The sequence below is a fragment of the Osmerus mordax genome, chromosome 19 (assembly GCF_038355195.1).
Source record: "Osmerus mordax isolate fOsmMor3 chromosome 19, fOsmMor3.pri, whole genome shotgun sequence".
Taxonomy (NCBI): Eukaryota; Metazoa; Chordata; class Actinopteri; order Osmeriformes; family Osmeridae; genus Osmerus; species Osmerus mordax.
In genome coordinates, this window is record NC_090068.1 from 13,181,885 (window position 1) to 13,198,397 (window position 16,513).

Below are 16,513 nucleotides of genomic sequence, written 5' to 3' on the forward strand. Positions count from 1 at the left end.
TTCTCTTGGCCTACTTTAATTACCACATTTCCATTTTAAACAGATTACTGGCACCATTCAAGAACAATACACAGTAGGTGTCTGTTGAAACTGTGGTTATGTTGGGACAATCGGAACATGGTGTAATTAATTGTCATTTAGTTCCTGAATGCATTGGTTCGACTGAAGCATTTAAAAACTGTAGTTTCCGCATATTTTCAAGACAAAGATCTTTGATTCTACACAATATACAGGAAACATTTCCTGGCCCCAGACAGTTTTGAAGTCAACCCTGGACCCACAGCCCACTAGCATCATGACCTCAATCTTTGCGATTACTCAGACTATACAAAAGATGAAAGACAAGAACTTTTTTTTATTACCTTTTTTATAGCAAGTGACAACATTTATTATAGCAAGTTACAACATGATGCAATTTCCCAAAATCTCAATCCAGGATATATCTTAGACAAAATAATATACATTTTATTTCTACAGTATTGATGAACTCAAAAATAATAATAATTCTGTTGAAAAAACAACAAAAAGACAATTCCTTTGTTTCTGTGGACAGTTCCCTTGGTTTCCTCTGTTGCTATGTGTCTACTGGTGCCACAGGGAAGCTAAAATAACCCTTCCTGCTCAACACCATAGTTGTGTTCGAGCAAAAGGGCTGATTTTATATTCATGACCACGACTGTTTATGCATCGTTATTTTTTCGGCTGCTCAAAATCCTCTGGATGCAGAAAGTCAGCTGTGAAGAGGAAAATTATGGTCTATTTAATACAGTACTTTGGTCTTCAAAGTATTTGACACATAATGGGTGTAGAAACGGTATAAATAAGTAGAAAACTGAAGCTCACAGAGTGCTGTTTTGAGAGAAGCTCTTCATATGTGGTCATCCTGCGTTGATGCTCTGTGTCATTGCTGCTCTTCCATCTCTCTGCCATGGTGCTCACATCTGCCTCTGTCAGCATGGGGTTGTCCTTCCACTGAGACAGCACGTCACGTCAAACACACACACACACGCTTTTTCAATAATAAACATCAAGTAAGTATACATGACAAGTTGTCTTACCAAGATTATCTTGTAGTATTCCAGGGGGCGGTTCTCTACACCTCGCAGTGCCTTGATGGCCTCAGTGACCTTTGTACGACTGTCATGAATCATCTTCTGCAGAGACATAGAGACTAATCTTGATACATGTTGCAACGTTTACTGGAAAGGTTCCCCCCCCCCCCCCGAAACGAGGTCAGGTCTCATACCTTAAGCTGCTCGTTTGTTTTCTTGCTCAGCATGTTCTGGCTGAACTGTCCTGGCAGGTTGGAGGGGCTTGGAACAACTGCGTTGCTCGACTGCTTATTCAAGAAGAAGGCCCCCTTTTGAAGTAGAGAGACAGACATCCATGTCATTGACATTGACGAGCCCGCAGGTGCGTCATGTTCCTCACGCTGATCATGGTCATTACCTCAGCCTCATATTCGTCCCAGGCTGCTTTGCGGTCAGCCTCGCTTAGCTCCTCCTCCTCTTTATGGTCGAGCAGCGACTCGTGTTCGTGGTAACGCACGATGTGTTCTCTGCAGCCCTGAAGAAGATCCGCCAGAATCAAGTCCTGAGAGAAACACACGGCAGAAAGACGTCAACACAATCTAACGGCGCTTAAGAGGGGCGTGGGTACCGTACAAGACCTCATACGTGCGACTGACGTCCTCCTGGTTTTCCCCTGCCCCTGATGTCCTCTGTGTCTCCCTGTCCTGGATGTGTTTTCCTGCACTCCTGTGTTTCATCCTAATCACTCAGCTGTTGTCCACTGTGTTCACCCTGCCCTCTGTATGTCTGTCTGCTCCCTTTGTCAGCCCTTTTTACATTGTCTGTCCTTGTATGTGCAAGTATTCCCTCCTTTTACAGTTGGGAAAAATAAATGCGTGTGGGTGTTGATCCTGCCTCGCTCCTCCCTCCCTCTCGGTCCAAACCCCCACTTCCACACCGTGAGAGTGTGTGAGCTCTGAGGCTCCGCTTACCTTGGGGAGCAGGTGAGTGGTCTTCTTGTTCTTCTTCTCTGAGTTGGGCTCCTCCAGCATGTCGGGCTCAAACATGTAAAGTTCGGTCAGCTCAAACAGGGTGAAGTGTCTCTCGATCTGCTGCTGGTCCACCACCCTGAACGACAGGGACTGCTTGGCCACCTGCCTGTCGTAAATCTTCTCCTCCATGGTGCCCTGAAGCGCAACAAGTAACGAGAACAACGGGAGAGCGGTGAATTTCAACTGCAAGTCTGAACCTCCGGGTCGTTCCTGCGATCGATCCGTCTCAGACAGGAGGGACGACTCGCTGGGTTACCTGAGCCAGGAAGCGGTAAACGAACACGTTCTTCTGCTGACCGAAGCGGTACACCCTGAAGATGCTCTGAATGTCGTAGGCAGGGTTCCAGGAAGCGTCAAAGATGATGACTCTGTTTGCAGCCACTAGGTTAATCCCCAGGGATCCAGCTCTTGTTGAGATCAGGAACAGACGGCCCCTGACAGAAACATAAATCAAATTAAACTTTAAAAAATCAACCTTCAAGTATGACATCGATTTATTTTGCTTGTTAGTTGTTGATATAGTTAAAATACCGTACAATTCTGCGAGATCACTAGTTCAGTCAGGAGTTAGATCTTTTATCCTACCGTGTGTTGATTGAGTCATTAAAATCTTCGGCCCATTTCTTCCTAGATGTGGCGCTGGTGGACCCATCTAGACGGTAGTAATCTGTGTTTCTGATCCAGCTTCCAGGTCCTTCAGTCACAGAAAACTGAATCAGACGGTTATATCAAAACGCAACTGGTTGTCGTCAAACTGAGTAGGTTACATTTGAAAGCGCACCTTTGTACGGGGAGGTTTCTCCCTTGTTTCTGGCTTTGTTGGCGAGGTCCAAGAAATCTTCCACCAAATCTAACGAGATCAAGGATTGACTGAACACCAGCCTGTGTAAGGAAGGGTCAGGGTTATCTGCTGCGCCACATCTAGTCATGGTTGATAATCACAAATCTGCAAACCTCACAGTGACCCGGGGCCTGTTCCGTAAAGCAGGTTTACCAAACAAGGCTTTTCAGGGAACGTAACTGACATAAACCTGGCTTATTCGGTAAACTCGCTTTACGGAGCAGGCCTCTGGTCACTTGGTGATGATAAGTCAGTAAACAAGACGTGTTTGATACCCCCTCCCCAGGTTGTCGACTCCGACCAGCTTACACTTTGTCCCCCAGTTCCTCGGCCATCCTGAGGATCTCAAACAGCAGCACCATCTTGCCAGAGTGCTCCAGGACGCTGGAGTCAGTGTCCGACAGCAGGACCTTGAACCAGTCGACCGCAGGACTGTCCGCCCGGGTGCTGCTGCCTGCTTTCACTGCTGATCGTAAGACACAACACATCCTCAGCACCAGAGACTCATCAAGCAGGGTTAGAGAGAAGGAATCACTCTGGTCTGGAGCTACATTCCTCTCTCTCTACTCTCTCCGTCTCGCTCTACTCTCCCTCTCCCTCCCTCCCTCTCTCTCTCTCTCTCTCCCTCCTCTCTCTCTGTCTCCCTTACATGTGGTTTAGTCCTGGGTGAGGTCCCTCTACTCTCCCTCTACTCTCCCTCTCCCTCCCTCTACTCTCCCTCTCCCTCCCTCTCCCTCCTCTCCCACCTCTCTCTCTGTCTCCCTTACATGTGGTTTAGTCCTGGGTGAAGTCCCTCTACTCTCCCTCTACTCTCCCTCTCCCTCCCTCTACTCTCCCTCTCCCTCCTCTCCCACCTCTCCCTCTCCCTCCCTCTCCCTCCTCTCCCTCCTCTCTCTCTGTCTCCCTTACATGTGGTTTAGTCCTGGGTGAGGTACTAGAGGAAGGACTACCTTCTACTGCTGGATTTGCTGGTTTGTCCTTCTCAACGTGGGCCCCCTTCGACACGCTGTCCCACACGATGATCACGTCGTCATCCTCATCGTCCCCAGGCGGTGGCATGCTCCCCTTTTCCTCTTTGCTAGGCAACAGAAGATAAGAAAGGAAACCATTTGATAGTCAAAATGAAAGTAATGATAGGGCTATGCAAAATCTCACCTGTCAAGCTTGACTCCCCCTAACTCCTACTTTTTCTGTCTCTCTGTAACTATCACAGTCACAATAAAGCAGAAATGCTTTAAAAAAAAAAAAACCACACATTTGTAAGAATCAAACGAATCTAGTTGATAAACGTTGTCAAAAAGAAACCCTACACACCTCTCGGACACAGCTGGTTCGGCCGATCCCAGGAGATGAGCAGCTCTAATTTGGTTCTTTCCTTCAAAATGGCCCTGAAAACAGCACAGTGTGAGACCGTCACCTAACGTTCAGCTGGACGACATCAGCAACTGTTTATTTTACACTCAAACTTTAAAAGATTCCTAATTTCAATACCTTGTTTTCTTTGCTAATGTAGTTGAGCTGCAGACACCAGGGATGTGTCCAGATGCGGCTGAGAATCTGGAAGTCCTTGAAGAGGCTGGTCCCGGCCTTAACCCTCGCCCCATCCACCAACGACCCCGCACCTAAACACGTCGCCATTTTACCATGTGTTACGTATGGGGAAAAGCCTTTGATTTCCTGAGGAGGAAGACTATTGGCTTACGTGTGAAGTTGTCCAGGTAGTATCGATACAGCCTGATCTGTAGAGTTGTCACCCTCACGGCCAGAACATACTCCACTTTGGGAGGGAGGAACTTGGTCAAGGCAGAGTAATCTCTCCTCTGAAACAAGGAAAAACATCCACAAGGTTTTGCGAAGAGCAGAACCCAAATGTATTTAACACTTTTGTTGTTACCAATGAGATGTGTATGTACTATGTACAGTACTGTGCAAAAGTCTTAGGCACAAATACAACTATTTTAAAGTAATAATAAGAAATAATGAAATAAGAATAAACAAAATTGTACTTTTGTTCTGCTGCACAAATACACAAGACGAAAAAAATATTCAGTACAACATTCCTTGTAAAACATCTTTGGTGCCTAAAACACTGGCACAATCCTGTATGTTTTCTCAGATCCAAATCTATGACTCTCATGCGCTCACCTCTGCAAACAGACCTTAAAATCATGGCCATCTGTTAGAGAAATTAAGGATGTAACCTTTATACTGCATGAAAAGAACACTGTGTGTAAATATTTCCTACCTAATAACTGCTCTGGTGGCAAAATAGATATGAAACACTCAAGGCCTTCCTCCCAGTTTCATCCACAACCCGTGATAAACAATGTTAGTTCCTTGAGCTAAATATCACCCGTAGGAAGAATACTATCATCAGCTAGACAGCTGCTATGCAGGGGAGGAGAATTCTCACCAATGTTGTATAATAATCATGCATGAAGACTAGATTTTAGACAAACTCTGAAACGAGTCAGACTTGTTTCCTTGCTGGCAAAAATAAAACTATTGGGCTTTCTTTGAACCCGACGATTCTGCACTTCTTGAGAAAGATTTACCTAACACCATCTCACCTGTACACATCCCGCCAGCATCGCATGCAGGACGTGGGCGCGGTTCTTCATGATGCGAACGTCTCTAGGGGTGGAGTCGGCACACTGGCCGTTCTGTATGGGATTGATGAAGCGGTTCCTGAACTCCTTCAGCGAACCCAGAAGGTTCTCCTTGATGAAGTTGACCATGCAGTGGTCTGTAAGGACAAACTTTGGCTGATTTGCTGAAATAAACTTAACATTCTGACAAAAATAAATTAATAAAAAATTATCTGGCAGTAAAATTAATCTGTTATCTGTGGCTGTCGCAGGACTGGTAGTGACAATAACGTTATCTAAATGGCGGTAGATATTTTTATAGCGGTAGCGACAATAACAAAATGGCGGTAGATATTTAGATGGCGGTAGCGACATTAGCAATATGGCGGTAGATGTTTAGATAGCGGTAGCGACATGGCGATAGATATTTAGATGGCGGTAGCGACATTAGCGATATGGCGGTAGATATTTTCAGAGGAAAGGGGATCTCACACTCGTTGAGGTTGTTCTGGAGCGGGGTGCCAGTCAGCACCAATCTCCGCTTGGTCTTGATGGCACTCATCGCTTTGGAGATGTTTGACGCCTCATTCCTCAAGATGTGGCCCTCGTCGCAGATCACAAAGTCTGGACCTGAGGTAAAAAAAAAAAAAAAGTTTAGAATTAAAAACGTTTTTGAACTAATAAAAATACATGCCAGGTAAAAAGAAAAAATAATATTGACAATTGTAAACTTCACCTGGGTTGACAAGTGTGCAATGGAAGGTCTTCTTGAGCTGTTGGTTGTTGACTTTGTGGCCCAGCGTGAGGTTACGGTACATCTCGTACCCCAGGATCATGACGCCTCCATCTCTCTGCCACTTCTGCAGGGCGATGTACCGTTCCTGGGGTCGCTTCAGAGTGGCTAACTCCGTCACCTACGACAAGTTTACGTTTAGAAGAAGTCTTGAGTATGTGTAGATCATGGGTCTCCAATCCTGTTCCTGGAGAACTCCCTACCTGTAGGTTTTGGCACAAACACTAATCTAGAACACCTGATTCTAGCACACCTAACCTGGGAGTCAGATGGCTGAGCGGTGAGGGAATCGGGCTAGTAATCCGAAGGTTGCCAGTTCAATTCCCGGTCATGCCAACTGACGTTGTGTCCTTGGGCAAGGCACTTCACCCTACTTGCCTCGGGGGAATGTCCCTGTACTTACTGTAAGTCGCTCTGGATAAGAGCGTCTGCTAAATGACTAAATGTAAATGTAACCTGCCCTGTTAAGTTTAACCTGCGAGAGTCGTTACCTTGACTTTATCATCTCCCATGTTGTCTTGCCATTTGTCGAACTCGTTGACCCAGTTGAGGATGGTGTTGAGGGGACACACTACCAGAGCGGTCCTGAACATCAAGATCTTCGACTGCAGCATCGTGTGAAGGAAGGTTACAACCTGCGCGGAAAGACACAGTCAGACAAGCCTCGGTGCGGACGTGAGAAGAGATCAGAGACGGTATCTCTCAAGGGAGTCAGGTGGCTGAGCGGTGAGGGAATCGGGCTAGTAATCCGAAGGTTTCCAGTTCGATTTCCGGTCATGCCAACTGACGTTGTGTCCTTGGGCAAGGCACTTCACCCTGCTTGCCTCGGGGGAATGTCCCTGTATTTACTGTAAGTCGCTCTGGATAAGAGCGTCTGCTAAATGACTAAATGTAAATTTCAAGTTTTTTTTATTGTCAGGTGCACAGAACAACACAAGGTCAGACTGGGCACTGAAATTCTTGGGACAAGACAACGCAACCCTAACATAACATATATAAGTACTAAGAACATTGATTACATCTATGATAAGCTAAAATAGAATGGAAATAAAATAATAATAAACCTCCTAAATATACACTGGACCCTGTCCATTACCTGCAGAGTCTTCCCCAGGCCCATGCAGTGGGCTAGTAGACACCCAGATCCTGGGGTGGTGTTAGCCTTCTTCACCGACTCACAACAGCAGTCCCATATGAACTGAACACCTGTCCAGGACACAACAGCACAACAGTAAACACAACGGCGATAATCATCAGACATCCGTGCGTGATGAGAAGACCGACCGACTGACCGTCGACCTGGTGGGGCTTCAGCCTGGTCACCAGGTTCCGGTGCACCTGGATGAGAGGCTCCTTGGTGGTTTCATCCTGGTCCAGCACCAGTTTGGTGGTGATGGGACAGGCCACCTGCGACTCGTCGTCTATCACGATGACCTGTGTGAGCGCCGGGGTTAGTCACGGAGAGAGACGGGATCAACAGCATACGTCAGCCCGACTCGTTTACCTCTCTCAGGTCCTCCCTGTTCTGCTCTCTTTCGGCAAGGCGTTTGCATCTCTCCTCCTCTTCCTTGAGAGCTCTCAGCGTCTCCGAGCGCAGGTGATCGTCGTCGATGATTTTACGGATCTTTTTGCGGCCTTTCGACGTCTCTTTGGAGTCGCCTTCCCCGTCGCCTTCCTGTTAGCAGAGGAAGCTCTGTCAATCTCCGGCCAATCACAGGGCCGAACAAGAACCCATTCAAATACAAGTATGAGACAATTTGATACCGAATCAGTATTTGAAAACCCCTGCACATAAACACACATTACATTTAGTCATTTAGCAGACGCTCTTATCCAGAGCGACTTACAGTAAGTACAGGGACATTCCCCCTGAGGCAAGTAGGGTGAAGTGCCTTGCCCAAGGACACAACGTAATTTGTTACTGACGGGAATTGAACCGGCGGCAACCTTCTGGTTAATAGCCTGATTCCCTAACCGCTCAGCCATCTGACCCCTATGACCTCACACACGATGAAGTGTGATTACACCTCTGAGGTTTCGTTGTTCAGAAACCTAACAGTTGGATAAATGACAGCAGGCGGTTACCATGTCCGTGCTCGAGTCAGACAGCACGATACACGACGGCTGCTGCTGCTTCTTCTGCAGATAACTGCGGAGGACTTCTTTCTCCATTTTGGACGATGATTTGGAGCTACAGAAAAACGTACACAAACGTAGCCCATAAAGACACTCAAGCGAAGGGCAACCAGTGATGGAGCTACGACTCTGAGAAAGAAAACACATTTACATACTTTTTGGGCTTATCTTCATTTTCATTGTCTTCTGATTGGCTCAGCTCCTCACTCATGCCAGATTTCTCTTGCTCCGATTGGCTGTCATCTTCACCACTTTGCGAATCTTGATTAGAATGGATATTAGATGTTAGACAAATCAACGTATATTAAAAAGTTGTTTCCAAGAAATGTCATCAACTGTGATTTATCCGATCGATCGCATCCACAAACCTTTGCTTCGCTCTTTTCTCCTGACCTGCTCATTCCCCTTCTCCGTCGGTTTGGGATCATCGAGGGTTCCCTCGTCGAGAGAGAGCTTGTGTCGGAGCAGGCGGTGTCTCCGCCCAGTCTTACTCTCCTCAGAGCTGGAACTCAGAGAGGTCTCTCCTGCAGCAGTGACAGCAAGGCACAGTCAAGAGAAACGGCTTCTTACTCCTCTCAACAGTCACAGACTTGGATGGTCCGTCCTGGAGGCTGCGTGAACGTTACTCACCTTCCTCGTCCACACTGTCGTCAGTCCTCCCTCCTCTCTGCCCCCTGCTCTTCCCTTCCTCTGACTCCTCGTCTTGCGTCGACTCTTCATCGGAAGAGAATTCTTCCCCAGAGGAGTAGTTGGCTTTGATCTGGGCCAAGAGCATTTTCTTGGCAATTCTTTTAAAGATAAGAGACAGAAGGGATAGGGACCTGAGGATCATTTTATGATCATCACATCCCTGCCAAGGCAGGCCTAGTCAGCTTGTATTATCAAAAAGACCCCTTTAAATGATTTAATCATGATCATGATTTAATGGATTCAATGGGTAATAATGAAACAGGAGACCCATTTACTGACACAAGTATTTAATGAACAACGCAAAGCTATTCATTCATTTTTGCAGAAATGAACATAACATTTTCACATCCGTAGAGGGACTGTGGTGGAAACTAACAACTTTAACAATGTAGGCAAGCTACATTACCCTCTGTGGACTGGTTTCTGGCCTATTTTGTGCTTTGTGTGGAGCTCCTGTACTAAGCTTCACAAACCTCTGGTCAAAACATACAAATTCTCGATCCCTCAGTCACCGGTGCGATGCAACAAAACCAAATTCCACATAAGGAAGACATAAGCCACATCAAGTGTATTCATTTATTACACCTCTTACAGATTTACAAAATGACCAGGGAAAGACGCATGCTCATTAAATAAAATAAAATAAACTACAGGCTATCATTACAGAACCTCTGGACTTAATCTAACACTATTAATAATAACAAAAAAAAAATACAATAAAAAAAAATCAAATAAAAAGTCTGTTGTTTTTCCTCACAAACGAGCAAGACTTCAGAAACGGGGCGGAAAACTTCAGTGATTAGTCCTGCCCTGTTCTGTGAACGAAACTGATCAACACGTGGTTTTTCAAGGACCAATCCTGTTGGCAGAGCAACACTAGGACTGAGGCTCCAGACGGAGCGACATGAAGAAGGACGCTCTGACAAGGCAGAAACTAACAGCAGCAGCCTCAGAGCAGAGCCCCTACCTCATGTGTTAACACTAGGAAAAGAGAAAATGGAAGGAGAGAGAAAATGGAAGATAGAAAAGCACAAACAAAAAAACACTTCACTACAAAAGCAGCAATACTGTGTTAAGGCTGACTAGTAGTCAGTTCCATGCTGAACAAACTACAAGACTACAACCGAAGCGAGTTTTCATAACCGTGCCCAGAGGACTTAGACCTTTCATGATTCAAACATCTGTAAAAACATAGCACAAAAAATTACCCAATGAGATTGGAGCATTCCCATGTGACTGAATAGACCAAGTGTCTTAAAACGTTGTCCTATGCAATATAAACATATCACATATTTAATATGAAAAGGATGTCTGACTACTTACATGTATCCAGAATATGACTAAATATGTTGGTTCTACAGTTGGATAAGAAAAACTGTTGTCGGTTTTACTGACAAAAGTTACAAGAATATACATACAGGCGCAAGCCTCTCTTTGGTTGGCAGAAGGAATCTTTCTGCCTTTTCTTTGCATCAACGTGGGAGAGGCTTTCTTTAACGCCCCCCCCCTGTCTTCCACCACCCCCCTCCTCCCTGTCCCCCCCCAAAGAGACGGTGGTTTTACCTGACTGCTCCGTTAAGACAACCGCTAATCAGAAGAACCACTCAGGTCAAGGTTCACAGGCACTGTGCACGTTCCATGAACTTCTTTGGAAGCTTGATGTATATTTTGGATGACTGATATATTACAAAATTATTTTTGAGCAACTACCAAGTTTAAATTACTTTGTAAGTCAAACTGTTGTGTTGTTTTGTGTGGGGGAATAGCAGATTCATAAGATCTGAGTTGAGAATCTGTGGAGTTCCAATGAATCATACAGAACTGCCCATCATAAGAGCTTCATACTTGCGTGACGGTCACATGACACCACTAAGTCACTTCATGACAGGTAAGTACAGGGGAAGACAATACTTTCGCGATGGGCGGTTTGGTTAAAACTCATTTAAAAGTCCCTTTTCAAGCCATTTTCATTGAGAACAACGACACGTAGTTATACTCAACCGATCTTTTGAACGAAAACAAAAAACATGTCATCTTAAAAAGAGCACTAAGCTCTTGACATGTTTGGGTTCCAAAATGGAAACTGGTGCAAAAAAACAACAACTTAAAAACAATCTTCAATACAACGCATGCCAAATATGTATAAGAGTCAAGAAGTCATATCCAACTCAAAAGTAAAAATGCAGAAAAACAATAATAAAGGGGACATAAACATTTAAATACAGATGAATGTTGGGTGAACTATGATTTATAACACAGCCTAAGCGAGGACCTTGTTTTTTTCACCAAAAACTTATTTAGTTTTCATGTTATACTGTATGTAGTAAGGCCTACCGCAAGAACTTCAGTGCCCAGTGCTACCTTGTGTGATCTAATGACAAATGATAAATTAAATACTTTGACTTTGTACTCTATGTGAAGTTTAACTGCCTCAAAAATGTTTTTTTCAATAGTGTCCTGCGCTTTACAGCAAAATTCTAAAACCTAGAAGGTGTATTTGATAGCTGCTGGTTTAGCGCAGCTGCGTGTGAGGCGAGACTGGGACCGAGTCTTGAGAGCGAAGCGGTCCCCAGTTTTACTGGATTCAGGGCTTCTTGCTGTGGCTTTTCTCCCGTGCCTAGGGTGTGTTACAAACGCTAAGTCGTCTCTCTTTGAACCATACCTATTTTCTGGGTCATCATCATCATCATCATCCGCCGCCCCGGATGGCCCAGAGCAAGCCTGATCATCCTCTCCTACAGGGTGCAGAGAACAAAAAAAATGTTTTGTCAAGGGGTGGTTCACCTAACTTCATCCCTTCCGCTGTCAGTCAGTGTGATGTGGGAGGACGGGACAGTGTTGTCTGCAGGGCTGGAGATCAGAGGGGAGGGGGCAGACTCACCGGAGGACTGGTGGAAGCTCGAGGGCCCTAATAAACACACATCCTCTGTGATGGTCTTGATCTTCTGGACGTCGAGATCATCCCCGGAGTCAGAGTCCAGGTCACCTTCCTCGTCGCTCGTGGTTGAGGTCGGCTCTGTTTTCGTCTGGGCCCTGGGAGTGTCTGAAGCCTTTTTGGGCCGCGGCCCTTGTCTGCTCGGCTTACCGTCCACACTGGCTCCCTCTGTCTGGGCCCTGCGAGGCGCCCCTCTGGGCTTCAGCTGGCTCAGAGCCTTGATCTCCTTCTGCAGGTCGGGGTCATCACTGGAGGAGTCGCTGCCTCTGGCTCTCTGGACCTTCGTCCTGTTCTCGCTCTCGTCCGAGTCGGAGCAGCGGTCTTGGGTTTTGCGTTTGCGGACCATCCTTTCCGGGGAGAGCGGCTTGTTCTTGGTCAGTCCAAAGAGGCATTTCTTCCTCACGCGAGTGGAGCCCTCGATTTCCTCGTCGCTGTCGGCTTCGTCAGAGCCGTGTTTCACGGCTCCCAAATGCAGGAGAGCAGCGGGAACCTCGTCTGAGTCGGAGTCTTCCGTGATTTTGCCGACCTCTCGGTCCTCAACACCGTGAGCGGCATCGGCAGCGGGGTCGTCGGGGTCAGTGTCACTCTCGCAGGCTGCGCCCGGAAGGGAGGGCTTGATTTGGTCGCCCGGGCGGCGCAGGGGGGTGGTCTTCACCCGCGGGGAACGTCTGTTGTCGTGCTCTTCTTCCACAACTAAACATTCTCTCACCTCAGCGGGGGGTTCGTCCTTGCATTCTGCCACGTCAGGGGCGGGGGCTTCGTCCTTCTGCTCTTCCATTTGTTCTTCCGTATCTTCGTCCTTCTCCTCCGTCTTCACGACAGCGTCGGTCTCCAGCTCGCTCGCTGGCGTCTCGTCCACGGCAGGCACGGGCGTGAGCTTAACCACTAACTCTTTCGTCACGTTGGCCGAACTTTCTGAAGGCTCTGCGGGGGTTTTGCGAGGCCTGCCTCGGGTCCGTCGCTGCATCGTCTCCCCTCCCCCCTCGGAAGACTCAAGGCCACCTTTCGTATCAGAGAACGACGACTCTCCGTTAGCTGTCGGGCCTTTGGAGTCCGAGTCGTCCTCCAGCACTTCCTCGGTGGCCATTTGCTTAGGTTCATTTAAGCAGTTTTCGTCTGCGATATTCAGCTCCAACCCGGCCGGTTGAGTGGCGTCTGAATCTGGACACCCAGCTTCATCTTCACTGTTCAGCATTTCGAGCTCGCTGGCCTCCTTCAGGGCGTCCTCGAGGGCGTCGTGGGACGTCCTCAGATCTTTAAGCACGGACTCAAAAGACCTCAGGTACATTCGACGGTCGTTGGTTGTCTGTTTGTCTTTGCTGCTTTGGACGAGCTTGACAAATGTTGCGTTTAAGGAATTTGTGGAGTGGACTAGGAATTTGACCTTTTCAGTGAGATCATCTGTGATTTGTAGAGAGCTACTGAACTCCTCATGACCTTCCATGATACTATGACTGCACCCACCCAAGTGCAGGTTTTGAGAGTCTCTTGGTATTGTGTTACTGAGTCCAGATTTATCATTTTCTCCTCTGCTCCTCTTACGATTTTGATGACAAAGACGTTCTAAGTTGTCAAGGACACTGTCGCAGGCGACCACCAGGTCTAACAGGGGCTCTGGACTGCATACATAACAGTACCATTTACTCTCCTCATCCAGAATCCCAGACAACTCTTTACGCCCCAAGTTCCTTAAAATACACTTCTTACAGAAAGCATTGCTGCAGAAATCACAACAGATCAAGTTTCCACCCTCCGCACACCACCTGTAAAAAAACAAAACAGAAATGTAATATTGTAGTAAATATCTGTTTACTTGCCAATGTTTTCTTCAGGATCATGTTGCATAACACAAAGCACAATAAATACCTGCACTGCTCATCCATACCATCTCCATCCTTGCTGATGTCATCGCTTGAGTAGTATTTGAAACATGACTGATGGAAACAGAAATGCACACTGAATCAGAATCCAACTGACAACTGCCAAAAATCATAATTAAATGACAGCCCACATACAGATCACTGGATCTGGTACTTCCATGGCAGGAATAGGATCCACCCACCTTGCAAATAAGTACTTTGAGTACAGGGTGCTGATAAAAGGAGTCCCTCTGGAAGTGGTTCACTTGCTGTCCGCATGCAGTGCAACTCACTATTTCTAAGTGTTCACCTCCTACAAAACAGGTAAACAGAATCTTCAGATGTTTGAATCTTGCATATTATTTTATTGGTAGCGATTTCCAAGCATATTTGCCCGATGTTGTCTATAGGATTGAAAGATATTCTAATTCAGAATTTGTTGCAAAACCATGTACAGTCAATAATGGCCTTAGTATTCAGAGTTAACCGGTTTGGTTAAATACAATTAAAATAAATGAATAAGTAGCTGTCTCACCACCTCGTCTCCGGGGTAAATCTCTTTTCAGTGTTCCAGATCTGCGGCTTCGAAATTCAGGACCTCTGAAGTCGTCTCTGCCCTGGTCCACTGGTTCAGGCCTCACCACAACAGTGCCTGGGCACATTCCACAGGAAGTAAGGTATTTTCTAGTGTCTTCATTCCCACATTGAGTCTGACATACCACCATAACTCATTAGGATTACAACAACAGTAGGCATAATCATCCTCGATCCTACAACTGAAATCTAATATCACACTGTAACAAAGAAACAGAGCAAATAATTTAAAATATCTACCTTTTGGCAATCTGGTTACATCGAGACGACCATTTGAATTGAAGTGCAAATCCCAGTCTTCGTTAGTGTCGTTTGAGTCACCAGATTCATCCAGCCCAGAATGTTTGGTGACAACTGAGGGTTTCCTGTAATTAGTAATAAAACACAAATACACAAAGTGAACAAAGTTTGGATGTGTTTAACTCACTGTGGGGCAGAACCAAAATGAAATCATAAAAACCCACCTCCGTGAGCCGAGTGCTGCAGAAACCTTAGGAGTCTCTGCTGAAGTACCCGCCTGAAACGCACACAACATTCAAAAACGGAGGATAATCTAAGCAACTAAGAATGGGTCTGACACAGTATAATTTAAATCGTTTATGGTAAATTTCATTAAGTTGAAACTACTACCACAGTTTCAACTTTCTGACATGACTTTCCTTATTCATACCTCAGTATTATCTGATGAGTGGGGCAGCCCATTGCCCTTATTTTTTATACCTGTGAATCATGAGAAAACCAATTCAAGTTAAAACTATGATTTAGACAGTAACTGGTCTTAGGTCATAGCAGAAGTAACGATTATCTATGTTTGAATAGTTACCATCAGGACCTTGAGCCCCCAGTGAATCATCGTTATCATCCACTGATGAATAAGACAAGTACTCGTGGAGTTTGGTGATCAACACATTGAGTTTGCTTGTACTGTCAGAATTAGAGTTGATGGATAGAGAGTCATTTCTAGATTCCACTGTGTGAGAATGCATGGACATTGTTTATGTAGGCTGTAAGTAGTCTACCTAGTTATCAACTTAAGGACAAGTTTGGATAACAACATAGCAAGAAATAGCTACACTACTGTAGGTGGAGACAGTTTGATAGGAGACAGTTAGATAGTAAGGCAAAAAAGATTAAGTAAATCCTCGTCTGAAATGAGGTCTTACTGAATACGTAACCTAGAATGTAGACAGTCTTTAATTTAACAATAATCGCGAAATCGGAACTATTTAGCTAGATGCAATTTCTCAAATCGTTAGACCTTCGTGTGGTCTAGCTTTAACAGACACACGATATTAAACGGATATATAAGCATATGCTAACAAGCTTACTGCAACATTTTTCTTATCGTAATCAGCAGCTAATTGAAGAGTATTTTACTAGAACTAACGTTAGTTAGAAAGACATTGCATGCTAGCTAATGTTGAAGGTAGCTACCTTAGCACCTCTCCTGACATCTTCGGCGACCGTAAAACAAATGTGTGCACTTTATTTCCTCAATTTAAGTCCATATAAAAAAAACATAATAATACATCCAAAGAATTACATTTCTGTATTTTAAATCAATGCAGGCGTTTATGTGTATTTCTCAGTTTCACTCGTGGACACCAACGAGGCCAGGAGTTGGTTCCAAAAAAAAGAATCGATATATCTTCTTCTTCTTCTTTGATCGGCGGGTCGCTGCCAGTTAAACCTGTATATTCCGCCCCCTACTGGTCACTGAGTGTATGGACACCGGCCTCATCACATTGTCAGGGCATCAGAATCTATTTGAGGTTGGCGAGTATCAGACTTGAAGTTTCAGCCAACGCTCGTCGGTAGAGGGCACCCAAGTCCAACCAAAGAAATTATGAAAAACCGTTATTATTACCATTTGGCTCGGTGGCGCACAGTCGTTACAGACTAACTTGAGACCAAAGACTCATAGTAGCTCCTAGGGCCCATATAAACAGGCAAATTGTGGACGTTTTATCTCGTTATTATTTGTCTATATCTTTGAAGAAGCACAATGTAGTGTA

At 45.5% G+C, this 16,513-nt stretch overlaps 1 protein-coding gene across 1 annotated transcript; it reads right to left on the reverse strand.

Annotated features, from left to right (window-relative positions):
- Positions 1–377: 377 nt before the first annotated feature.
- Positions 378–16,056, reverse strand: LOC136963180 (transcriptional regulator ATRX-like). The gene is made up of 35 exons (XM_067257219.1): positions 15,933–16,056; positions 15,322–15,422; positions 15,169–15,218; positions 14,963–15,015; positions 14,739–14,863; positions 14,440–14,556; positions 14,108–14,217; positions 13,912–13,979; positions 11,992–13,808; positions 11,773–11,845; positions 9,051–9,208; positions 8,789–8,944; positions 8,576–8,681; positions 8,370–8,475; positions 7,789–7,959; positions 7,577–7,718; positions 7,381–7,490; positions 6,776–6,919; positions 6,228–6,405; positions 5,984–6,121; positions 5,474–5,649; positions 4,606–4,723; positions 4,395–4,525; positions 4,218–4,291; positions 3,854–3,981; positions 3,213–3,369; positions 2,844–2,944; positions 2,648–2,756; positions 2,319–2,496; positions 2,003–2,197; positions 1,450–1,593; positions 1,247–1,360; positions 1,059–1,154; positions 844–972; positions 378–734 (listed from the first exon to the last, which is right to left on the reverse strand). Exons 1-35 carry the CDS (start codon positions 15,950–15,952, stop codon positions 681–683), a joined length of 5,847 nt encoding a protein of 1,948 aa, XP_067113320.1. The 5' UTR covers positions 15,953–16,056; the 3' UTR covers positions 378–680.
- Positions 16,057–16,513: the final 457 nt, after the last annotated feature.